General features: G+C 38.8%; 2 protein-coding genes across 2 annotated transcripts in view; one reads left to right on the forward strand and one right to left on the reverse strand.

The window, feature by feature from the left end:
• Positions 1-20,108, forward strand: part of LOC143701134 (uncharacterized) — a 65,275-nt gene extending 45,167 nt beyond the window's left edge. Inside the window, exon 2 of the transcript XR_013189879.1 lies at positions 19,980-20,108. The gene's annotated coding sequence lies outside the window, so the exon portion shown is untranslated. The remainder of the gene's footprint in view (positions 1-19,979) is intronic.
• Positions 1-26,572, reverse strand: part of adamts2a (ADAM metallopeptidase with thrombospondin type 1 motif, 2a) — a 75,275-nt gene that overhangs the window by 14,802 nt on the left and 33,901 nt on the right. The window contains exons 4-21 of the mRNA XM_077194757.1: positions 25,039-25,241; positions 20,971-21,054; positions 19,889-20,045; positions 19,065-19,170; positions 15,879-16,022; positions 15,645-15,777; positions 13,736-13,849; positions 13,490-13,635; positions 13,240-13,415; positions 11,107-11,240; positions 9,181-9,304; positions 8,992-9,072; positions 8,504-8,667; positions 7,134-7,293; positions 6,134-6,266; positions 5,786-5,993; positions 4,717-4,846; positions 4,552-4,626 (exon numbers count right to left, since the gene is read on the reverse strand). Coding sequence (XP_077050872.1) covers positions 4,552-4,626; positions 4,717-4,846; positions 5,786-5,993; positions 6,134-6,266; positions 7,134-7,293; positions 8,504-8,667; positions 8,992-9,072; positions 9,181-9,304; positions 11,107-11,240; positions 13,240-13,415; positions 13,490-13,635; positions 13,736-13,849; positions 15,645-15,777; positions 15,879-16,022; positions 19,065-19,170; positions 19,889-20,045; positions 20,971-21,054; positions 25,039-25,241 — 2,472 coding nt within the window. The remainder of the gene's footprint in view (positions 1-4,551; positions 4,627-4,716; positions 4,847-5,785; positions 5,994-6,133; positions 6,267-7,133; positions 7,294-8,503; positions 8,668-8,991; positions 9,073-9,180; positions 9,305-11,106; positions 11,241-13,239; positions 13,416-13,489; positions 13,636-13,735; positions 13,850-15,644; positions 15,778-15,878; positions 16,023-19,064; positions 19,171-19,888; positions 20,046-20,970; positions 21,055-25,038; positions 25,242-26,572) is intronic.

Raw genomic sequence — 26,572 nt, forward strand, 5'->3', positions numbered from 1 at the left:
CTCCCTTCGGGGACCAGGTGGTGAACCTGCAAGCGCTGCCCCCGGAGGAGGCAGACCCAGCCTTGGCACTGCTCTGTCCAGTACGTGCTCTCTGCGCCTATGTAGACAGGACGCAGTGTTTCAGGACCTCAGACCAGCTCTTTGTCTGTTATGGTGGGAAGCTGAAGGGAAAGGCTCTCTCCAAGCAAAGGTTGTCTCACTGGATAGTGGACGCCATTGCTTTGGCATACCAGCAGCAAGGTCGACCGTGCCCCCTTGGTGTGACTGCTCACTCCACCCGGAGTGTGGCATCCTCTTGGGCTCTAGCGCATGGCGCCTCGCTAACATACATCTGCAGAGCTGCAGGCTGGGCGACACCTAACACATTTGCCAGATTCTACAATCTCCGAGTGGAGCCAGTGTCCTCTCATGTACTCGCTTCAACCAGCTAGTACTGGACCCGCTCAGGTGTCTTCGCTTGCTCGCCATTCCACTCCACGGACTGGATACGTGCGATATTCTCCTCAGGTGAGCTTCCCCGAAAGCCCTGAGTTCCTCCAGCACTCCTGACGTTGGCGCCAGTGTCTATTGCCTGTGCGTCGGCTAGGTGCCTCCCGTGTGCATGGTCCCTCCCCTGAGCGACCCCCACATGTGTATTTCCACTGTAAGCCTCTCGGAGCATGTGTCTTTCCCTTGGCAAGCCACCTTGCCACCCCGGGGGTTGAAATATTCCACCTGCGGCTGGATACCCCAGTGTTCTCCATATGCTCCTTCGGGTCATATGTGTATTCTCTAAGTCCCCCACCCCCCCCCCCCCCCCCCCCCCCCCCTCCGGGCAGGCATTAATTGCATACTTCCCCTAGCTTGGGATATGCTTCCCAGTGTACCTTGGTATTCCTGTGTTAAATGGAGTCCTTCGTCCAGTCTCGACAGGGATCTCGATTTACGCAGGGCACTGGAAGACAGCTGAGAAGGTGGCGTGATTAGACTGGTAACCCCATTCGTCGTCATCCGACGTAACTCGGAGTGACAACGAAAGGGAACGTCTACGGTTACGTATGTAACCCTCGTTCCCTGAGTAGGGAACGGAGACGTTACGTCTGCCTGCCACTTTCCGCTGTACCGCGGGGATCGCCTGAGCTCGGTCTTGGCTCCTCAGCGAAGAAACATATCTGCTTGCTGCCGGCTTCCTCGTTTTATACCCACGAGGTGGGGCGGAGTCGCGCCATGCAAATTCCACAGACCCATGGCATTTCTTTGCCATTGGCTCGTTTTGTAATACTCGAAGTTGATAGGCTTTCTAAGCGAAACCCCATTCGTCGTCATCCGACGTAACGTCTCCGTTCCCTACCCAGGGAACGAGGGTTACATACGTAACCGTAGACGTTTTGTGCACAGTGACCCATTTTTGTTTTTGGATCACTGTCTTATTAGAAGATCCAAACACGGCCCGTTATAAGATTTCTAGCAGAGGTTTCCGGTTTTGATGTTTTATCTGTTGGTATTTGATCGAATCCATGGTGACATGTATCTGAACAAGATGTCTAGGACCTCTGGCAGAAAATTAGGCCCACAGCATTAAAGATACAGCTGAGTATTTCATTTTACACATGGGGCACTTTTTATCCCTGTATGAACCAAACCCATATTAAGTGTTTGCGGCCAAAAAAGCTAATTTTTTTGTTTCATCTCACCATAGAACCCATCCCGTTTGAAGTTCCAGTCGTGTCAGTTACTTTTCAAACATTCTATGGTGAGATGAAACAAAACAAAAAAGAACTTTTTGGCAGCAAACACTTAATACGGGTAAAATCAAAACCTGACAACCTCTGCTAGAAATCTTATTACGGGCCATGTTTGGATCTTCTAACAGGACAGTGATCCAAAAACAAAAATGGGTCACTGTGCACAAAACCAAGCATCTGCAATGGCCATCCCAGTCCCTGACCTGAACCCCTTTAGAAAATGAGTGGGCTGAACTGAAGAGAAGAAGCGCCAACATGAATCTGTGAATCTGCAGGATCTGGAGAGATTCTGTGGAGGAATGATCTATGATCTCAGTTGTCAGTTGTTCTCCAAACTCATCAGGCATTATAGGAGAAAACACAGAGCTGTTATCTTGGAAAAAGGAGGTTGCAAAAAGTATTTAATAAAAGGGGGCAAATAATAAACATGTTTTGGAGAAAGAAAATTATTTCATAATGTGATCCCCCCCCCCCCCGCCCCCCTCTCTCAATTACTTTACTTCAATAAAAGGTTAGATTTTTGCATTTAAAAAAATATATATATATCAAAAGGATAAACAATGCAGATTTAATTTTTACAGGCATCTTTGATCATATTTACCAAGGGGGCAAATAATTCTGACCAGCACTGTATAAATATATATATATATATATTCAGATTTTATTCATAAATATAAAAGATTTATGAAATATGAAAATGAACGAACAAGAGGCTAAGTGCAGAGTGATGTCAATACAATAAATTAAGAAAATATAATATAAAATAAAAATAATATAATAATAATGTAAAATTATGAAATAAGAAAATGAAAGATGCAGAACACCAGGAAATGAGGGTGGGAAAGTGCAATGCAAATACAGTTAGTCACACTAAGCAAAACAGCAACAAAAAAATGATAGAGCAAGAGCACATATTCAGAGGGTTTAAGTATTCAATCAGTTGACCCTTTATTCCCAATAAACACAGCCGACAAGAAACTACATAGTTACATAGAGACTTCCTGTCAAATATAGAGCGTATACAAGACAACACATACAACTTTTCTCAGTACAATGTAAACTGCTTTGAAATGTCACACCATTCACAGTTTAGTAAAGATTTTGGTAAAACGTCTCAACACCATCAAATCCATTGAAAAACTGATAATTTTGAGGATTATAGTTATGTATATAAAAAAAGGAAAAATGGCACATCCTGGATTACATTTAAACAATCACAAAATGTAACAGCACGTACTGTAATGTTATATAATGCTACACTGGAATGAAAGAGCCATGACAAATAAGACCTACAGAGGCCAGCATTCAGCAGAGATCTGACTACAGGCCACATGCTGCCTTCAACACCCTATCTGATATCACTTTAAACACTTTAAATACTTCAATAATGTGTCCAGATGTGAGGTGGTTTGAATATGTAATTCCAGAAACGTGCTGGAAGAACTGTTGAAAACAAATGCTACCGTTAATGCTTTCTATTGTAAAGCCTGTATCGAAGTCTCGTGTGTTTAAATAAAGGAGGACTTTCAGCCTAGACCCTGTTATATTTCTTCCTTTTACTCAGAGTACAAGCATTCCCATAAAAAAAACAGAACCACACACACACACACACATACACTTTATAATCCTTTAAAATATCATTATAACTTTAAATACTATTTTCATCATGATATATACTATATGCATCTCAAATCATTACTTTCCAGGCAAGGAAACATGGTCTGTAAGGTCAAAATACATAGATAAATACAATATATTACTTTTGTTACTGGTGTAAGGGATAACAGTCATTGAATATGTTAATATATTAACGTTACTAAGTATGTTCAACATCATTTAATATATACACATAATCGCTGTATAGTTTAAAAAAAAGGCCTTTAGACATCGTCCGCATCGCTGAAGCTTCGTCTTTCCTCAGACTCATAATCATACAGCAGTGAGAGACTGTGATATAACCGAAGACTACTGTCTACACTCCCTTAGCTGTAAACATCCATATTCGTTGCTGTTCTTTTTTTTTAGCTGCCTCTTTTCGAAATTCAGTGGGCATGCAAACGTAAACTTGTGTCCCTTCAACCTTAAATAAGGCAGAAATGTCTGATGTGAGTGGAAACTAATTACGCAGAAACATGAGGTATTTTTCTATCCTTCAATACGACATCAAGAGCCAGCACGCAACCGATTTATAAAATAAAATGCGAGTGTTAAAGCGTGCACAATCATCATATCGAAAAAATAAATAAATTTGCTTTTAATGATTCCTTCTATACACTCAGTTCTTAAACCATTCTTCAAGAAAATATATACAAAAATACATGACATTTAACAGTCAAAATAAAAAACAATTATGGCTCACGTTGCCATTTTAGTGATATATTCTTTATGCTCATTTTGTATAAGTATTGAATTGACAAACTGACTGAAATGCTCCAGTTACTTTCAGTACTGGACCAACTCCCTCACTCAGGAGTTTGTTTTATAGAGTTCGTTGAATGATTCACCCTGGAAGTCGTCACAACAGTCATATCCATATTACCTGACGTAGCACAACCATCATGGCCTCTCAAAACAAGGCCCCTTCCGCACTTTTAGGCCGTGTTTTGCCCTCAGCCCCGCAGAAGACCATGTACAGAGCGAACAAGGGCAGAGGAAAGAAACAGCCCGCAGAATTCCCTCGAACAAAGGAAATGTTAAGACTGAGAGGGACAGAAAAGCGCTCAAGGCCGAGTGTAACAGAGCCATAGTGTAAGAGAGAGAGGCAGGGTCCAGGAAAGAGCGGCCATGCAGCACACAGCAGGCTGAGGACTGGAGACGGGACGTTTACTTGAGGAGATCTTGGGCACTGGGAACTCAGGGTCAGCTCTGGAGAGCCACTGGATGAGGAAGTTCCCTCTTTCATCTGGGAGTTGGGAGAGAGGATTTAAGAACAGGGTCATTGTGGTTTAAAAGGAGTCTTAAGTGAATTCTGAGGAGCTGTATGGACACTCACTTGAACACGGTGTCAGCAGACATGGTCTGATGTTCTCAGGCTTTGTGTCCATGCAGATGCCTATGGCATTATCAGGGGTGCTGCACATGACCTGCCGCTCCTGAGTCCCATTACCACAGGTCACTGAGCACTGCACATACACACACATATAAACATATAGCAGAATGTGACAATAATACTGATTAACTTATAAACAGACTGCATAATGTAAAAAAAAAAAAAGGATTTTGAGAATAAAGTCTTGACATTATGAGAATGCTTGTTTTGGGAATGTTTTGAGAATAAGGTTGTTACAGTACATTAGGATATAAAAGTAAACTATCATAAAATAATAATAAAAAAAAAATCAAAATTACAAGGAAAAAAAGTCACAGCATAAAAGTTAAAGTAACCTCAAAAGGGACACCCTTAAAAATATAGAAAATGCTTCCCTGCCAAACACTCAATTTTCTGTGTTTCCATGTTTTCATTGTTATACGGTAGGGGACGCTTTTACATCTTCTGAAAGAGTACTGAATATCCCGATCAAAACACAGGCGAAGATGATGCAGAAACAAGCGATGTCATATGTAATCATATGCATATGTAAAATAATGGGATCAAGAGTTAATGCAACGGTGACCAAACTGCTTGGTTACCAACATTCTTCAAAATATATTTTGTGTTCCACAGAAAAAATATAAAAAATAAAAAATAATGTTAAACAGTTTTGGAATGACATGAGGGTAAGTCAATGATAACAAAATTTTCAGTTTTGGGAAAACTATTCCTTTAACATAATTAATAACGATGGTACAGTTTAAATGGACCTGAACTATTGTATACAAACATATTATTGTGCTGTTCATAGGGATACACCAATATTCTAATTATTATTTATTATTAAAACTTTTTTGTCTGAAAATGTAAAAATAAAGCACTAAACACTAAAATAAATTTAAATGCTATAAGTGAATATCTTTGAGCATTAGATGGTGACAAAAATATGGGAAAAGAGCATGTACAATTGAATATACAATATTGATCCAGAGTTTTTTTCTATGATGAATCAAAAATAAATGTAACTCGCCTGAGACCAAGGTCCAGTCCTCCACTGTGCAGGGCATAGGTGACGATTGCAGGGTCGTCGTCCTTCAGGCCGGTCGTCGTTGCAATATTTGGCGTTGATGGCTTTGTATGAACCGTCCGGTTCAGGTCTCACACAGCGCACAGGTCGAGTCTGAGAACCGCTCTTACCACATGATTTACTGCACTCCTCCCATTCTCCTGTCACCCAGCTGATATACACAATACACATTTAAAAAATGTCCACAAACCCCCATATCCTAACACCATCATCTGTCACTCATTGTGTGTTCAAGTACAATTGTATGATATTGGTTATAAAACTAGCACATGGTGAACCTCATTTGCTTACATTGGTTCTGAGCACTCCTTCTGGTTGCAAGCTCGACTGATGGCACGGGGTTTGGGTATGTTGGCGCAGAGTGTGCGGTGTACCATTTTGCCATCCGACTTCCTCCGGCATCCAAAACGTGTGTACTGTTTCCCTGCAAGCCAGACAAATAGACAAAACGCCACAGTACAAGCTGTTGTCTTCTGCGGTTGATCCCAGTTTCAATCATAGCTCGTGTCTGTCAGGGTTGTCCCCTGTTCAGAGGTGAACTGAGAATTCAATTATTTGATCAATTTTCCTCAATTTGAATTGAATTTGAAGGGAGGTACCAAACAGAATACAGAATTGTAATTCAAACCTTCAACAAACAAACAAACAATCAATACTTTTACTTTTCAGTATGAATTACACACAACTGTGTTATCATACACGGTAATACTTTACTAATACTTTCATATTGCTACAAAATATTAATATTACAAATAAATGCTGTTAAAATACTTTAGATTAATAAAAAAATCCATAAAAATGAATCACGGTTTCCACAATAATATTAAGCAGCACAACTTTTTTCAACATTGCTAATAATATAAATGTTTTTTTTTTAGCACCAAATCAGCATATTAGAGTGATTTCTGAAGGATCATGTGACACTGAAGACTGGAGAAATGATGCTGAAAATTTAGCTTTGCCCTCACAGGAATAAATTAAACATTTTAAAATATAATTATATAGAAAAGTTATTTCAAATTGTAATTATTTTTCACAATATTTTTAATTGATTTTTACATAATAATTCTTCCAAAAACATATATTTAAAAAAAAAATCATACCAACCCCGAACTTTTGAACGGTTCTGTACATAACTTTTTAATTGGTTTGAAACGCCACCTATTCAAAAATGTATTTGTAAATTAGTATTTAATTCTCAACTAAATTCTAATCCAAAATAATGTGGGACATTGTCAATTCAATTTAAATTCTAAGAAAATGAGAAATATTCTTCTATATTGCTGTGTACCTCCGCCACATGGCTTGGAACAGTGCGACCACTTCCTGAGAGCCCACTCGAAGTAAATTGTGTCGTCCTGAGGCAGGGTGTTCTCCATTGATGAGAGCGGGTCTTCAGGTAGGATGTATTTGTATGAAAGCGTGACTTTAGAAATGCCCTGAGACTGAACCTGGAGAAGATGTTTGATATTGGAGAAGTATGTTACTTTTATAAAATACATTCTATTGACTAGCCTTATTGCTGTCATGTGATTTAACCATAATTGTACTTACCAACTAGGGATAGTTAACCCAACATTTTGTATTAATTTCACTTCATTTACTCACCATCATGCCATCCTCAATGTAAATCACTTTCTTTCTTCAGATAAACACAAATAAAATTTTGTAGGAAAATAATCAATCTATATCTGTATAATTCCATTGAATGGGTGCTGCAGTTGACGCTTAAAAAAAAAAACATGCACACAGCGATCTTGGCGGTAATCCATATAACCCCACTGGATGAATTAATGTTTTCTGAAGCAAAACGAAAGCTGTGTGTAAGAAAAATGCAAAGTTCTGTCATGAAACTCTAGATGGCACAGGCTGATGGGTCCTTAAAGCATCCTGCTGACAATCACAAGCTGGCACCAGCTGATGCATCTACAGCCAATGACCTGCTGCTCAACATTTAAATTGTTGGTCAGTGTTTGCTACCAGTTTGCAGAGCTCCTCTGAAACCCTCCACCTGTATAGATCTGCTACTGGCAATTTCAATATATGCTATTAGTACAGCAGCATGTCTTACATTCTCATAGCAGTGTGTCTGTGTATGTATTGGCAGTAGCAAGTCTGTGTACTTGCTCTGCAGCAGCAGCGTAGCAGATCTATTCCGCCAAAACCAAATACATTAACATTGTAATATCCATTTGTAATGTTTTGTCTGAAGCCCCTTGACTTCGCCACTAGATGTTTATATATTTTTATCACACACCTATTGTTTCGCTTCAGAAGAAATTGATTCATCCACTAGGGTCGTATGGATTGCTGTCACAATCGCTGTGTGTGGCTTTTCAAGCATCAACTGAGTGGCACCAATTCACTTGCATTATATGGACTCACAGAGATGTATTATTTTCCTAAAAAATCTTTGTTTGTGCTTATCTGAACAAAGAAAGTCATATATGTCGAGGATGACCTCAGGGTGAGTAACTGATGAATGTAATGTATGAAATGAAATGAATTATAAATGTACATGAAATTAACATTTTGGGGTGAACTACCGTCCAACTAGTAGTATTTATCTAGTCCCCTTATTATCCCTGAACTTCCTTTAGGCTTAGTACTGGATTTATAGTTGTCTACTTTGGTCATTTTGCATATAATGCTCCTTCTCACCATTATGAGAACTCCATATTTGAGTGGTCCGGTGGTCTGGACCATCTCCATGTCATCATTGTTAGAATACTCCCACGCCACGCCTTTCTCGATTACTGTACGTGACTCAGGAAAATCACCCTCGTCATTCAGGAAGAGATGATCTGTGGCTTGGTTCTTCACCGCTAGCAGAGGACAATTTAACATTAGGACAATCTCATCTCCATGCAGTCCAATTTATGCACCCAGTGAGAAAAAACAAGGATCTGTCTTCATCAAGCTGTTTTTATATGTTTCTTGTACCTATAAATCACAATTTTGGAAGGCATTACTTCAAAGTAGCTAAGGTGCTTCACGGCCACTGAGCTGGAGCTCCTAATGTTATCAGTGCCAGGAGGAGTCCAAACCTCTCCATCAATAACAAACTGTGGGAGGCCAGACACTTGCACTATGAGGGCCAGTGTCGGAGTAATTAATCACACTGCCGTTTACTAAGAATGAGCTTCTACCTAGAATATGTGGAGTTCCTTTGAATTCACGGATCTGTATGTGGCGTGCTCCTCTAGGAATCTCCAGGATCTTCAGAAAACCTGAGAATGAAATTCACAAAAGCCAAAATGAGATTTGAAAATGGAAAGATTTCCTGATTATGATTATGATTACTATTCATGTAGTCTGCAGCGAGGGCAGAAGCTCACCTGGTTTCCTTGTGCTACGGGTGAAGTTTCCTTTGACAATCTTGCAGGTGGAGTTGTCTCCTCCACACACGCCACACTTATCGTCCTCTAGCTCCGAGGCTATAACATTGTCACAGCCCACTTTCTGTGCAGAGAGCAGGGTTTAGGAGAACCAAGAATATATAGAGAGATGTAGGATCAACTTAGGTGCTGTCCTTAGATAAGTTGTGCAGATTCACAGAAATGTTATTTCATAAAACTTTTTGGAATTCATTCAAGGTGCATTTTTTCCGTTAAAGGCACAATATGAAAGATTTTTGGATTAAAATATTTAAAAACCACTAGAACACTGTTATATATTTTGTTGACTTGTGTACTTACATTATCCCAAATGTTTCCAAGAATCTTTGGTGATTTCCGTTTTATTTTTATTTTGTAGAAACCACCAAAGCCACTTTAATATATTATGTTTTATTAGACAGGTGAGCAACTGGATACATTCATCAACAGAAAACGAATCAGTGTTATATAGCTCAACACAATTATTCTCATTGTTTAAATCTTGTTTTCTTGATTTACCATGAGTACCTTGTTTTACCATGCCTAATATCGATCTAGCTCACTGCAGAGTGCAAGAAACTGTCTCATAGTAGCCGCCAAGTGAACGCACAGACTAACATGATAACATTACTTTCAACACACTGAAATGTATCTAATATGATAAACCAGCGCTGCGTTACCCCACATACGCGTGATCGGACGACGTGAAAGCGGTCGTCTGCAGAATAATAGAAGCTCCACTGCTCTCGATGGTGTGCACAAAATCACGTGGTCATCAAGCTACGCCTTTGTTTTGAATAAGCGACCTGAAGTGGCGAAAATTACATATTGTGCCTTTGAAAGGTTTCACTCATGAAGAAATGATCAGTAGTATTATTAAAAATAAAAATTATTTAACATCACACTAGTGAAAAGCAATAATACTGATTTATTATGTATGGAGCCTCTTTAGGCCTTCTTTGTTCAGATGACCAGCCAAATACAAAATACATCCGTAATAATCATGGGCTACTACTAGGCAATTTAATAAGATAATTCTTATTCTTATCACACACACACACACACACACACACACACACACACACACACACACACACACACACACACACACACACACACACACACACACACACACACACACACACACACACACACACACACACACACACACACACACAAACTGTGTGTGTGGTGCTGCAACCATAGCAGTAAATGTCATTTTAAAGGCTAAGACAACATTGTGTGTGGATGGTACATTAGTTCTAAACTCTAGCTCTAAATTCTAATTCAAACCACTACTCCTATTTGCCAATCAAATCAATAAACGTCAATAAAGTTAAAGACGTTCAAGTAGGAAACAATCTTGAGCACACAACTGAATAGAAACAATCACAGATCCTCTCTTTCCCTTACCAAGTGCCAGTGCCAGAACAAATTCAAACCCATCCTTTTCCAGACAATCACATCCCTCTCAGATTATAAAGCAATACATATCGGAATGCATTTTATCTTTAAATTCCAGTAGCAAAACAAAGAAATCTAAGCATGTACTTCATCAATCTGCCATTCCCACAGGACATCACAGTCATGTATTCCACCAATAACAGAACAAGCTAAAAACAAACCATTCAAGAGAGTTTTCTGTTTTAGCTCTAAACTTTAACTGGCAATGAGGAGTGGAAAGGCCTCAGAAAGCTGATTATATTAGACCTGATATTATTCATTCTATGGCATTTTGGAGGATGAACTTCAGTGATGGATGGTTTGTGTGTGTGTGCGTGTGTGTGTGTGTGTGTGTGTGTGTGTGTGTGTGTGTGTGTGTGTGTGTGTGTGTGTGTGTGTGTGTGTGTGTGTGTGTGTGTGTGTGTGCGTTTGAATAACCTTTACCTCACACTCTCCACGCACACACACGCTGTAAGGGTCTTTGTAGGAACACCGTGTGCCGTCATGCACCATTCTCTTCATGGGCACCACGTCTCCGCTCTCTTTTGACTGGCAGTACAGTTGACATCTCTCGTCAGCTGTCCAAAAATACAAAAAACAAAACAAAAGCAGACCACAGACAAATTTATACAAATCATTTTTGTAGCTATTTGTATGCAAGGTGCAGTCTTAGGACACTTACATTTTTATATTTTTGACACTGAAATTAATAATAAGCATTAAAGGTGCAGTAAGCGATATCTGAGAAAGGCTGTTGATTTTTTAAATCACCACAACACGCCCCCTACCAAAAAAGGTCCACATCCCTATCTTGATAGCCCCACCCCCAAATTCACAAACACAGGCACCTCCCCCATCACAAGGGACACGCCTCTTACCGCTGATTGGCTACAGGTGTTTTTTTTCGGCTCGGTTTTGAAGGATTTCGTCACTTAACTCTAGCTGACATTTTAGAATGTTAAAATAAATGAAATGTATTATTTTGCATACATTTTTGTTTAAAAACATCTGTATATGACAGTATAACTGGGACTGTACAATTATAATTACAAAAAAAATTCCTGGTTTCCAAAGAAATATTAAGCAGTATTAAATAGTTTTAAACATTGACAATAATAAGAAATGTTTCTTGAGCAGCAAATCAGCATATAAGAATGCTTTCTAAAGGCTCGTGTGAGAATGAAGACTGTATGATGCTGAAAATTCAGCTTTGCTATCACAGGAATAAATTACATAGATTTAATACGAATACCAGTGATATCGTTGCGGCGTATGTGTCCTAAATGAAGGTGTCTGCTACATGAATAATCATAAATAATAACAAAGTTTCTGCAACCAATGCAACATTGTTCATACTGTGTACAGAAAGCAAGACTGTTTATTCCTCTCAGGAGTAGAAGAGGACACTGGAGTGGTTATTAGCTGGATAGTACCTGCATTCCTTTTACTGTAGCAGTAATTCAGCCCCAGTGGATGACTGGAGATACCATTGCTGCTTAATCACATTTCCATGTACCTTTCTTTCTACTGCTGCTGTCCAACGCTTGGCTGATGCCCTTCTCAGTGACTGGGCCAAACCTTTGGCGAATGTATCCAAGCAGCTAAGAGTAACTCTCCAGTTGAGTAACAACCCTATTACTCTTTCTAAATTCTTAATGTTGACGTTACCAAATAAATACATAAATAATGAGATCCTGAGGGAGAGAGAAAAAAAAAGGATTTTTTTCCCCCAAAAGGAGTTTTGGTTTCGTCCTTTCCATTAATTTAATTTCCATTCTCTTTGTTGCTGTTCTGCATTGAGGTTTTAATGGCACAGCATAAAAGAAGATATCTTTGTAACACTACAATTAGGTCTAATTTGTTAACATTAGTTAATGCACTGACTAACATGAACTAACAACAAGCAATAACGTTTTTACAGCGTTTAACCTTTGTTAATTGTTAGTATACATGTTTGTGCATTAACTAATGTCAACAGATCCAACTTTTGATCCTAAAAAAATTTTACTAGTGTAACCAGTCCTACCGACCTGCCCTGAGCGGGAATCGTGATTTCCGGCGTGTGAGGCGGGCGCTCTAACGAGGAAGCTAATGACCACAGCCTCTAGCGTCAGTCGCTAGAGCGTTTCTTGAGATCAGGGGAGTGAGGTTTACATGCACAGCTCTTACTGGCCTACGACAGTTATACTAGTAAACGTTGATACTAACATTAACTAAGATCCATTGTTACTTCATGCTAACTAATGTAGTTAACTAATGTTAAAAAATAAAACCTTACTGTAAAGTGTTACCGATATCTCAAAATGCAGAAGCATAAAGTTACTAGAATACAAAAAAAGTGGTATTAAATGCCACATAATAATGTCCTTGAACTGAGATTACAGGGACGAGGGAAAGCATTTACAGAAAACGTAGCTTGGAAGATATTTAGAAAGCACATTCCTTTGAACGAAAGAAGAAAATGGACCAAGACACATGGCGGACATCAGGATGTCGTTGCCAATGTCTTTTTCACATCCAACAAAAGTGGAAAATGATTTGTGGATTAATAACATTAAATAAATAGCTTTGACTCACGTTCAGGGTGCTCGTAGGGCAGCCAATGGTGTTTGGTGTCTTCATGCTCAAAGTGGGGGTTCCAAATCTTGCACTGCTCCTCTCTGAAGTCAGCCAGGGCCTTTGCACACTCCTCCATGTTACAGAGCTGGAACTCATAGTTGTTTCCATAACAAGTGCGCCCCCCATTGGCCGGACTAAAACACAGAACAGGTTTGTTCAAGTCAACAGACGAGAAAGGTGATGGGACGATCAATCTAAAGACACTCACATGGGGTTGTTACACTCTCGAGTGCGGAACCGTACTCCACCACCACAGGTCCGAGAACAGGAACCGAACTTGGTCCACTGACCCCAGTGGCCATCCTGCCTAAGCATGTCTGGTGTCAGCTTGACACAGTAACCCTTAAAACAGTGCTAGAGAAATAGAGAGAAGAAAAAAATAAATGATAAAAGTGGTATCTGTTATTTTGGTTCTGTGTAATGTACAGTAGAGTAGAGGGTCTACAAGTCCAACCTTTCCTGTTGCACACTTGGTCCCGTCGATAGGAGGGCCCTTCTTGGTCTTACAGAAGAAAGGGTTCTCGGGGTGGCTGCACCACAACTGCTTGCAAGGATCACTGGCGCTGTACTAAAGGAAATAGTCATGCTCTCATTCATACACGTAGCCAAGCTCAGATCACATGGTTGTATGTTGGCAGGGAAATAGGAAAGTGACAGAGATTTTATTTTGATTTACTTGTTTACAGGTGAATTCCCCTTCTTGCACCTGCTTAACGTTACTTCTTAATATAAGATGATAAACTTATAAGTGTCTAGTCCAAGAGTCTAGAAATGTTTCTATTTTGCATTATTTTTAATAATAGTTATAACAGGAAACCATTAATGACAATGGGCAAAATGTGCACAAGTCATACACAAGTAAATGGAAAATACATCTACAAATGAGAAATACATCTACAGTAACCTTGTTAATAATAATAAAGTAGTAAACAGACTCTGTTTTAAAGTAAAAAGAAAATGATTCAAAATACTACAAATTAATAAATACATAAAATTCATGAAACCTTACCCGGTTTAATTTATTACTTTTTTTTAAATTATAAATTATATAATAACCATACACTCTCAGAATTCTTTTTTTGTGCAAATCTTGGTACAACAGTTTGTCACTGGGGAAGTAACCTTAAAGGGACAACTTTGTACCTTATTTACCCATAAGTTCATAGTAGTACCTTACATATTAAAAAATGGCTAAAATGTTCTTTTAACTGTTGTACCCCTAAAAGTAAAATTTTTGAAGAAGAATGAAAGACTCGAAAACTGTAAAATCTGATGATCATGTTCTCCTGCATGTTCTACTTGCATGTTCAATTATTTGAGACTGATCCAAAGAGCATCTTGTGCTTCAATGGAAGCAAGAACATAAAATAATCTGTACAAAGAGTTACATGAGCAATGTCATTTGATTAATCATATTAGAAATAATATAGAAACTTAAAGGGTTAGTTCCCCAAAAATGAAAATTCTGTAATTCATTTCTCACCCTCATGTCGTTCCAAACCCGTAAGACTTTTGTTCATCTTCGAAACACAAATGAAGTTCTGTTGATGAAATCTATGAGCTGTCTGTCCCTCCATTGACAGTTACGCAACTAACACTTTCAAGCCCCAGTAAGGTAGTTAAGAATTCATTAAATGAATCCATGTGACTCCAGTGCTTAAACCTCAATTTTATGAAGCGACACAAGTGCTGGTAAACACAATGTACTACTTTATTTACAAAATATTAATCTACAGCTCGCGTTTACGCAACGCCTGCTCTCGCGTCAACACAACACGCATGTGTCATGGTGCTCTCATGAGAGCGCGTTGGAGATGAATATTTTGTAAATAAATTATGATTTTTTTCACAAACAAAGCACTCGCATCACTTCCAAAAATCACATGATCACATGTATTACATTTATGATGCCTTTACTACCTTTCCGTGGCTTGAAAGTGGTAGTTGTGTAGCTGTCAATGGAGGGACAGAAATATTTCACATTTTATCAAAAATATCTTCATTTGTGTTCTGAAGATGAACTAAAATCTTACGGGTTTGCAACGACATGAGGGTGAGTAATTAATGACAGAATTTTCATTTTTGGATGAACTATCCCTTTAAATATTCCTTCTTTATTTTATATCATGTCTTTTCACAGTTTTAAACATAAAAAAAACTAAAAATGTATTTATTTGATGGTTTAATTGAAAACAAACATCGCACATTTTCAGTCTATCTTTTATTATCTTAACTTTTTGGACTTCACTGTATACCGCATTGCCAGATTCACTAACTATAAATCTTACTAGTGAATGTGGTTGGATGTGGAGTCAGATGGCATGTCAGGTTGGTTTGTGTGATAAAATTTCTGTTTCACTCACCGCAGTGCACATCATGTAGCCCATGCCAAAGTCAAAGCGGCACTGTTCGTTCATAGAGTAATGCAGACCAGGCAGCTGGGGCAGAGTTGGCCACTCATGATCAAAAGGGTCGTCACGAAGACAGTCATATGTCCTGCATGAGGAACAGCACTATTTTAGCAATTACAATCAATGAACCGGGTGAATATGTTCATATACTACAAATCAGGAAGCTACAAAAACACAGTTACTCACTTTAGGTATCGCCTGAGCTCCTGTTGACTGCATAGGGACCAGTGAAAGCGGTGGAAGGCTGCTTGAACCAGAGGAGCCATGATACTGCCCATGGGAACCTCATCCCCGCACTCATTCGCCTGGCCGTCATGCTCCATCCCCAGTCTGAATTTAACAAACGAATATTACTCTCCAGTCATCTTTTGTACTTAAAGGAAACATGGGTGAGAAAATGTACATGTAATACATAATATATTATGTATATTATTATATAATATAATTTCGAATTAATTAAAATATTAAGGATACACCGATTCTGTCATGTTCGGTTTACGTTAAGTTTAATTTTCATGGACTGTTGGTTTGTTTCTCTTCAGTAATCTGTTTCCTGTGCTCCTTTGTTCTGTTTTCCCAGCCAGTCATTAGTTTCTATGGAGACTCATTCAATCAGCACATCTGTTCGCCATTGAGCTTATTATCTTTGCATATTTAAGCTCCTCTTTGTTTCAGTTCTTTGTGTGGTATTGTCTTGTGTTACGGTGCCTGCATACCTGTGGATTATCAGAGTTTGTTTTATTGAATAAATACTTTGTTTTGGAAACTTTATCATCTTCATCGGACCTTAAGCATTACGGATACCAGTTTTTCCAGAATGAGTGCACACCCAATATGTTTGTACTTGCTGATACAGATACCTGTATTTTCAATGCAATTGTATTATTATTATTTTTTAAATATGGAGAAACCAACAGAATATAAATCATATTAGTTTGTTAAATTCGTTTAGTAAATATATTTTTTCTTTAGTATTTTTTTTTCAAGCTTAATTATGTCTGTTAGAATGTGTTGTACAAGTGTCTGTTATTTTTTCTCCGCTAACTGAGGAAGAAGTATCTAAACTTCTCCTCTCCAGTCATCCTACCACCTGCCCTCTAGACCCCATCCCCTCACACCTTCTACAAGCCATCTCTCCCACACTTCTACCAGCACTCACACACATCATCAACTCATCCCTCCACACTGGCATTTTCCCTACAGCATTCAAGCAGGCTCGGGTAACTCCACTGCTTAAAAAAACAACATTAGACTCGTCACTTTTCACAACCATTCATTGCGAAAACACTTGAACGAGTTGCTTTCAACCAAGTGTCATCTTTCCTGTCTCTGACCAACCAGCTAGATGTCAACCAATCTGGCTTCAAGAAAGGCCATTCAACAGAGACTGCACTACTGTCGTTCACAGAAGCCCCGCGGATCGCAAAAGCTGCTTCCAAATCTTCAGTTCTCATTCTGCTGGATCTTTCTGCTGCCTTCGACACTGTGAATCATCAGATCCTTCTGTCCACCCTCTCATCACTGGGCATCAAAGGAACTTCCCTCCACTGGTTTGAGTCCTATCTCACAGGTAGGTCCTTCAGGGTTACATGGAGAGGCGAGGTCTCCGAAGCACATCAACTGAACACAGGGGTTCCTCAGGGTTCAGTTCTTGGACCCGTCCTCTTCTCCATCTATACCATATCATTGGGACCCATCGTACAGGCACATGGTTTCTCTTACCATTGCTATACTGATGACACACAGTTCCACCTCTCTTTTCAACCAGATGATCCCACAGTAGCTGCACGTATCTCTAGATGTCTGGCGGACATCTCGGCATGGATGAAGGAACATCACCTGCAGCTCAACCTGGCAAAGACTGAGCTTCTTGTTCTCCCTGCCAATCTGTCTCTACAGCAAGACTTTACTATCCAGCTATAGTCATCCTCAATCACCCCATCAAGGTCGTCAGAAATCTTGGAATAATATTTGATGACCAGCTGGCCTTCACAGACCACATTACAATTGCAGCTCGATCATGCAGGTTTGCAATGTATAACATCAGGAAGATCAGGCCTTTCCTAACTGAGCATGCAACACAACTTCTCGTCCAGGCCCTGGTTATTTCTAGGCTTGATTACTGCAATGCTCTTCTGGCTGGACTTCCATCATGTGTTACTAAACCTCTACAAATGATCCAGAATGCTGCAGCCCGCCTTGTCTTCAACGAGCCCAAAAGGGCTCACGTCACTCCTCTGTTCATCTCACTGCATTGGCTACCACTCGCTACTCGCATCAAATTCAAAGCTTTGACGCTTGCTTAGAGATCTACCACAGACTCAGCTCCGTCCTACTTTCACTCTCTACTACACGTCTACATCCCTTCCAGAAGCCTACGATCGGCCAAGGAGCGACGGCTCATGGTACCAGCACAGCGAGGCACTAAAACACTCTCCAGAACATTCTCATTCATGGTTCCATGCTGGTGGAATGATCTCCCCACCCTCGTCCGTAATGCAGAATCCCTGACAGCATTCAGGCAACTGAAAACTCATCTCTTCCGTGAGTACTTAACATCATTTTTTTATTTTTTTTATTTTATTCTTCTCTTTTAAATCTTTCCTTTGCTTTTAAATCTTCCCTTGTCTGGCTTTCGCTACTCTGAGCAATGCCTGAACTTTGTATTTTGAGCACTTCTTGCGTTGTTTTTTTCCCACTTCACGATGACTCACTTGCTTTAGTCCTCAGTTGTACGTCGCTTTGGATAAAAGCGTCTGCTAAATGACTAAATATAAATATAAATGTTTTACTGTTCATACCATACATAATGTTTACCTGTAATAATGTATGGAACCACCCATTATACATAAATCAAGCTCTCGCGTCTATGCCACTGCGTGGAAATATTGAATTTATGTTTAATATTCTATTAATTAAATACATTAGCTTCATAGACATACTTAATCTCTGATATCTCCATTCTGCTCCCTGTTTGTTCTGTTGGCTGTTTCTTTGTCAGGACACAAACACTGTATATATGCTGTGTCGTCTTGGTTTTTGGTATCGTAATATTTTAATGAGAACGAGTGCAAGTACTTGAGCGCAGAATCGGCCGCATTTTCTACTTTTATTGCAAATTTTTGTGCCATATAAATAGGCTACTGCTCTGATTAAAAAATAAAATAGTCTGATATTCACAGATATTTGAGGGTTTGTGCTGGCACAAGCTATTAGTAAATCTGCCCCATAGTGGCTTGACTTGAGGACTTGACTGTAGTTCAACTACTTTAAATTAGGAGTATCTTGACGCTTAACACTTTCATATGAGCTTCTCCAACATTGGTCCATGGTGGCAAATTATGGTGGAAGTTCTGATCAAGTTTTTCTCACACATGTCCTGTCTCATGGGCCACAACAAAAGCAGAGGAAAAGCCATCCTCGTGGGTAAGAGTGCAACTTCTCACAGGGTGACACATTCCTGTCACAGGAGCATAACCTGCAAAGAAAGGGAAGATAAAAGTCAGAGTTGAAAAATATAGAAGTATTTGCAGTCACATTACTCAACAGTCGCATAAACAACAGTCTGTTCGACTGATCGGCAAGTCTTGCTGAAAATAACTTTGTGTAACTCTTCTCGTTACATGAATTTTAGCTGAATTTTACATGCTAGAGTTGTCAAAAAGTACTGACTTCTGTACCAAGTCGGTACTGAAACATAAAAATGTGATGATACCAGCTTTTCCCTCTAGCATTTTGAGCGCTGTTGAACGGATTCTTAAACACCTCTGATTGGCCATTGTGTTGACGCGCTCAACATGTCTGTGATTGGCTACAGTGATCACCAGTGACATCTTTGACCCTCTTCACCGAGCACTTACATAGATACACACGGGAGCGTTTAAAAACAGGCATCTATTAGGGGATCCCTAATATATATTCTCTGATAGACGCCTGTTTTTAAATGCTCCCGTGTGTATCTATGTAAACGCTCGGTGGAGAGCGTCAAAGATGTCATTGTTGATCATATATGTTGAGCGCGTCAACACAATGGCCAATCAGAGGCGTTTAAGAATCCATTCAACAGCGCTCAAAAGGCTAGAGGGAAATGCTGGTATCGTCACATTTTTTAAATTTCAGTACCAACTTGGTACCGAAGTCTGTACTTTTGACAACTCTAGTACATGCATCATGTTATGTTTTCATAAAAGTATTACCCTGCATGCCAGTGGGCCCAAACTCCTGCCTGGTGAGGAAAATGGCATGATCGTGGTATTCTGCATCATTCTTGTCCTCTTTCTGCTGCAGGAAGGCCCAGCGACAGACGTTCTCCAGACTCTGAGAGGCGTTGGCCAGCTCAATCAAACCCATGGACTGAGAAAACAACACAAATCACAGGTTCATACACTCCAACTTTATCAACCAGGGATGTCGCTAGACCCTTTTTACTGGAGCATGAGTCCCAGTAAAATATTACTGATAAATGTCAAATGTCAAACTGTCAATGTACGGACCTGAAAATTATTTTCCCTGATAATATTTTAGCAATCATGTTGTGTGTTTTCTATCAGTGGTGTATAAAACGGAAAAGAAAAAGAGCGCTGGATGAGGTGGATATTGCTACAATCCATTGTTGGAAACAAAACTTGCAAATGTCTTCTATTGTCAGTGAATGATAGAGCAGCTCTTTATTGCATGTTCATCTTGTGAACGACTCTGTAGGTAAAGATGACATATATATTTATATCCAAAAAAAGAATGGGCACACTTTTGTGATGGAGGGGGAGGGGGGGATTTCAATTACCAGATTTCAATTTAGTTTTAGAATTTAGTTTCTATCTTAGGATACAAGAGACAATTAGAAACAAATCATTCAAAGCCTTTCGTAGAGGTCAAAAGTATGCAGTGAACTTCAACACCTCTTTGACTGAACCTAAAAGAATTAAACTTATCTTTTCAATATTCGCATGCTGATTATTTTTTTTTTAGTGTACACAATTTTCTCATTTTAAGCTTTAAAAGATTATTAGGCATTCAGGCCACTGTCAATGTGTCCAGGCTCCAGACATAAACCCAAAAGTCTAACTTTAAAACAATCTTCTTCAGCTACAGCAGTGAGACTTTGCTTTGGATTGCGATAACAGGAGGATATACTTCAAAACAGTCTCTGTTGGACAGTCGAGTACACTAGATTATCATATTTTTCATAGTTAAGATATTTTCATACTTTGAAGTGCTGTTGATACAACCAAAGTCATCCAAAAAAGTTTCAGAAGGAAGCTGGCTGATGCCGTCTTACCTTGGAGGAGCAGAGCATCATGATTCTAACCAGGACAACATTAATATTGGCACCCAGGGAGCTGTCGTGATAAATCTCATTCACCTGTGGAACGATTCACAAGAAAAACATAAAGGATAAACAAGAAGAAAGGTAACACAAACACAGCCTTAGAGACAGCCTAGATGTGATGCATGGATGTGTAATTCGTCTGGGCTATAACACGGATACCAAAACTATGTAGGCAGGAAAAAACTGTCACAGAGCCAGAGGCAATTTGAGAAGTTACAGAGTTTAACAAAAGCAGAGTTTACTGCCTCTTAGCTGAAAAATGCACAGCACTTAGTCTTAGAGTCACCTTGAGGAGGTTTTAAAGTATATTTATATCTGTAGCTTTATGTCTATTGTACATGTTCATTCAGATTTTTCAGGCAGATTTTTAAATGAAAAAAATATTTCTAGGTAAAAATTTGGATGTAAAAAAGTATATATAAAAGTGACATCCTGGGACCCTCAGGGTACCTTAGAGGGAACAATTTAAAAAAAAATGTATAATGGTTTTAAAAAAAAGTTTATTAAAAACAAATGTAAGAGAAGTGAACAAGGAGGGGTACAAGTGTTATCTCAAAGAAAGAGAAAGAAAGACACCCCTGCATATCTGCATCCCTTCATAAAAGAACAGAGATTTAAGATCCCCAGTTCAATTTCAGCATTACATGGGTCTAAAGAAGAGAAACAGTTTCACCATGCTCATACCTGACTTCTCTCCACTCATTTACACAATGCCCTGGGGGAACCTGGGAAGAAATCTGTAAGGAGGCGCTAAGCTCTGGCTAAATGACCAGGGTGTGTAAGAAAGAAAACAAATGAAGCACTAAACCACACACACACACACACACACACACACACACACACACACACACACACACACACACACACACACACACACACACACACACACACACACACACACACACACACACAGAGCTAGACTAGAGGCTGTTTAAAAATCTGAGCCTGATTATGGAGAGCAGAAACTGAGCTAGCTATAGTTTCCACTAGAACGCGTCAACCTTTCACCAGAATGCCCACAGATGCAATTAGATGCCTATTCCTTATAACACCACTTGTTTTTCAAAGAAACTAAACTTTAGATGAGTGTGTGTTTTGCTATTTTAGTCACCATGAAATCTGACATTTCTTTTTTTATGGAATATTGCTATATTTATTATGAATGATTTCTCTTATGACGTGTTTACTGGCACAAGGGCGGGAAAACATGTCACTCACATGACATCACAGCAAAAGCAAACCACGACCATTCAATCAATTCCCCAACATTTTTTTTCTTGTTTGAAAAGCCATTTCACTCGGATATATGTCACAATAGGGAAGAAAAGAATATATCAATTTATTGATATATTGAAAAACTCCAAGAATGTCAATAATGAATGATCAAAAATAAACAGTACAAATATATTTTAGAGCAACCAAACTGTTTTAGGGTACATTTAAACAACAGTGATGTACTATAAATGGAAACGTAATTTTTTTTGCGTACAAAAGAAAATGTTGTCAAAATGACTAATGCAGTGAAAATGACAAAATTTGTGAAAACAATGACTAAAAGTGCTATATTATGCATGCCAGGCCAGTAGTTGCGGTCACTTTGTAAAGAAAAACTTTAGACTGCCTATAGACTGAACAAGTAATAGCCTACACATATGCACCACATCACCGTTTTCACAAATTCACATTTTTTTAGTTTACACGGAGTATCGTTTTCAAAAACTTTGCATTCTCAGGCCCCCAAAACGCCATTGTCGTGTAAATGACGGCCAAAACGGCTTTAAGTGAAAGAAAAAAGGAAACCATGGTAAACGACTAGCACACATGGTAAACGGTTTTGGCTTGTTGTCCGCTAGAAGATGTCCACTTGATATTACATATATTTAATTTTATATAAAAAAAATCACTATTATATATTTATAATGAGAGAAATAAGAGATTTTTCCTTGTTGTTAAAGTAACAATTCATTATCATTGTTGCTATCATTGTTGCTAAGCATATCAGTCTCTAAGAAACAGTGCCAAGTAACCCCGTTCCCACCTGAAAACATGTGTCTAGGCACTCAATAATGACAGCTATGTAACCCGGCACATTAATGACTATTATCAGCACATACTCTCTTGTTTGTATTCTCTTCTCTCCCACACACACACACACACACACACACACACACACACACACACACACACACACACACACACACACACACACACACACACACACACACACACACACACACACACACACACACACACACACACACACACACACACACACACACCATACTAATCACCTTAGCAGCAAGTCTCTCATTAGTGCTGGCTGTCTCTGGCCCTCTCCAGGACCCTGTCAGGATTTTATTAGTCCAGATCTCAGCTTGTCTTTAGCAGGAAGCTAATTGACGTGTAAGAGGCCAAAGTGCCATAAAATCATTAGGACTTAATTAATAATGCAGCAAGGTATACCATAGGAGCGTGTCTTCTGCTTGGCCACGGAACTGCCGTGTAAACAAAAATGAACTGTGAATGAGAGAATTATGAGCATGGAGGAACACTGGAATATAAGTTGTAAGACCTTTGGAACTGGTAGCTAGTCACTTTTATCCCTAAAACATACTTTACACAATCACAAAAACGAAAACGCTTCTAGCTATGCAAATTCGATTTTGTGTGTTTTTGCATTTCAAAATGTCACACAGCAGTTCATAACACAAAGCAAATATGCATTGCATTACGTAAATTGCCACAAGGGGCACTATAACAGACACTAGAGTAAAAAATGTTCTTCCATGGTTAGTTTTATTTAGTTAACATGTTTATAGCTAGCTATCTAAAGACGGCACACTGGATCTGGGGTTTTCTTTGCACACTACCATAAAGCCAAAACGAGACTAAAATGAAAAAGAAAAAGGAAGGAAAAGACAGAAAATGTTTAGTTGTGCAGGTTTGACAGCAAGTTCATTGCAAGTCTGGTTTGTCGAGAATCTCAAGTACATCAATCTTTCAGGTAGGAAACTCTGTCAGGGATGTGGATGTAATTTCTTGACTTAGAGCAGTTGTCAGGGAAAAAGATAGAGGTTTGGCTCAACCTCCGTCATCCAAGAATTGTGTACAGTAATGCTAATTTCCCTCTTTGAGTTTGATATAATCATCGTTGGCATCGTTTGCTTAACAATGATACTGTCTGCAAAGTGACATTGTGGGAGATTTTTGGATAAGTGTTGATCTGTTTACACAAGACGCAGAACCTAAAAGTTCCTTAGGTAACTTACTCGTCATTTAGCTGACAAATAATTAAGCAAAAGCCATTTAGCTAACGCCTTTTATACAAAGTAGCTTGAAGTAGAATAACTCTTTCCCTGAACTCTTAAAGGAATAGTTCACCCAAAACTGAAAATTGTCATCATTTACTCACCCTCAAGTTGTTGATGTTCTCTATTTTGTCATCCTCAGTTTCTTTCCTTTGTTGAACATAAAAAAAATATATTTTGGTATGTTGGTAACCGAACAGTTGATGGACCCCCTTGACTTCCATACTTACCATACTATGGAAGTCAATCGAGCCCATATTCTTCAAAAGGCCCAATTCTTCCTCAAAACTCATACAGGTTTGGAAAAACTTATGGGTGAGTAAATTATGGCAAAATTTAAATTTTTGCCTGAATTATCCCTTTAATAATGAAGGCAAAAAGGGTGTTTTCACAACAGTGAAATAGAAGAACCATTTCGGGATTACCAAAAAAAAAACAATTCTTAAAGGGAAAAAAAAGATCTTTTTAATAATCTGAAGAACCTTTTTGCTCTGTAAAAAAACGTTTACGCAATGCATTCCAGAAGCCAAAAATAACCTTTATTTTTTTAAGAGTGTGGGGAAAACTGAGGATTTTGCTTTGCTTATTAGGGTCATCTTAATAGGGTCATCTCAGAACTTCTTCAAACTATGTACAAAAGGTGTACAATTGTACACATATTTACATGACATCAGTGCAAATTCTTTCTAATGGAGTTTGGGAAACTTACAATGTTCATGAGGGTGAGGAGGTACTTCTGAATGTGCTCTCTGCCATGAAACATCACCACAGAGCAGTCCACCCCCAACAGAACCTCAATGTTAAAGATCTCATCTTCATACGTCTCTCGACGAGCTCGTGTATTGCTCTTTATTTTCTTCTTAACATGGTGGGGTAAATACTCCATTCCATCCAGACCACCCAAAGGGGAACCTGCAAAAAATAAACACGAAATATTCAAGAATATAATTTAAAGAGGTCAAATCATGGCGAATCAAATTTCCTGTGATCTTTTGGGTACAAAGAAAACATACTGTAACTTTCAGAACCAGAAGTGGAGCACAAAGGAAAAATATATTAAATAATAATAAAAAAAAGAAAGTATGATGACCCTTGGGAAAAAGAAATACACTTTGGTATACTTTTTAAAAAGAGCAGGCCTACTTATTAAGGAAATAATACTTAGTATATATACTATATATATATATATATATATATATATATATATATATATACCTAATTGCATACTTTTTGCAATTGAATGAAAATGTATTATAGTTTAAATTTATATTTAATGAAATTAGTTGAACTTCTTTAATTAGTTGAAAGAATGTTTTATTGGTCCACATAACTAGGATTTAAGTACATCTTTAGCAGTTTTGTTCTCTGTGCTGCTGTGTTCGGCAATTCTCACCCTAGCTTACGCTACATGTCCTACGTCGGGTCAGAGGTCACCCTTCCGCTGGAACTCGACTCTCTCGTGAACGCGCGTACAGCCGTTGCCTGATGCCAGTGATTATAGTATATAAAGTTTTAAATATTAATATTTTTCTTAGAAATACATATTGCTTCGCTTCAGAAGGATATTACTAAACCACTGGAGCCGTATGGATTACTTTTATGATGGATGGACGCGCTTTTTGGTGTTTCAAAAACTCTATTCAATACAATGCACTATTCAATGCCATTACAAAGCTGGGAAGAGCCAGGATACAATGGCTTGAGGGTGAGTAAATGGTGGGATAATTTTAATTTTTGCTTGAACTATTCCTTTAGCTGAGCCATGGAAACTAAACTGCCCTTTGTATATTCTTCAGACTGTATAAGATCTTTATTCAGCCCATTTCTGAATAAGGAAATAGCTGTACAATGATAAACAAAAATGTGGAAAAACAGTGGCAATATGTTTCTCATTTGATTCGGCACATTCTCTCTCTTGTCACCTAATACACGGCAAAAACACTCTCTTAACTCAAAGAGCTTTCATGTTCAGATTGGGTGCAACTGAGGCATGTCTCTCGGGCTCTGCCTGTGCCAAAACTGCTCGAGCGAGGGACAGTGTGAATCCAATGACAGGCAGAAAAAGATTAATGTAACAATTCAGTGATATCTTGCCTTTGACTTCCCTTACAAAATAATCACTGTTGTGTACCAATCATTTACCACGGTATTTACATGGTACTTTAAAACACCATGGTATCATGTCCAAAAACATGTTGCTTTTTTGTAAGTCGCTGCTATGTGCTCAGTGACTTCTTCTCAAT

This window comes from Siphateles boraxobius, unplaced genomic scaffold, assembly GCF_051911475.1.
Source record: "Siphateles boraxobius isolate OS27281-9 unplaced genomic scaffold, OSU_SipBor_1 11, whole genome shotgun sequence".
NCBI lineage: Eukaryota > Metazoa > Chordata > Actinopteri > Cypriniformes > Leuciscidae > Siphateles > Siphateles boraxobius.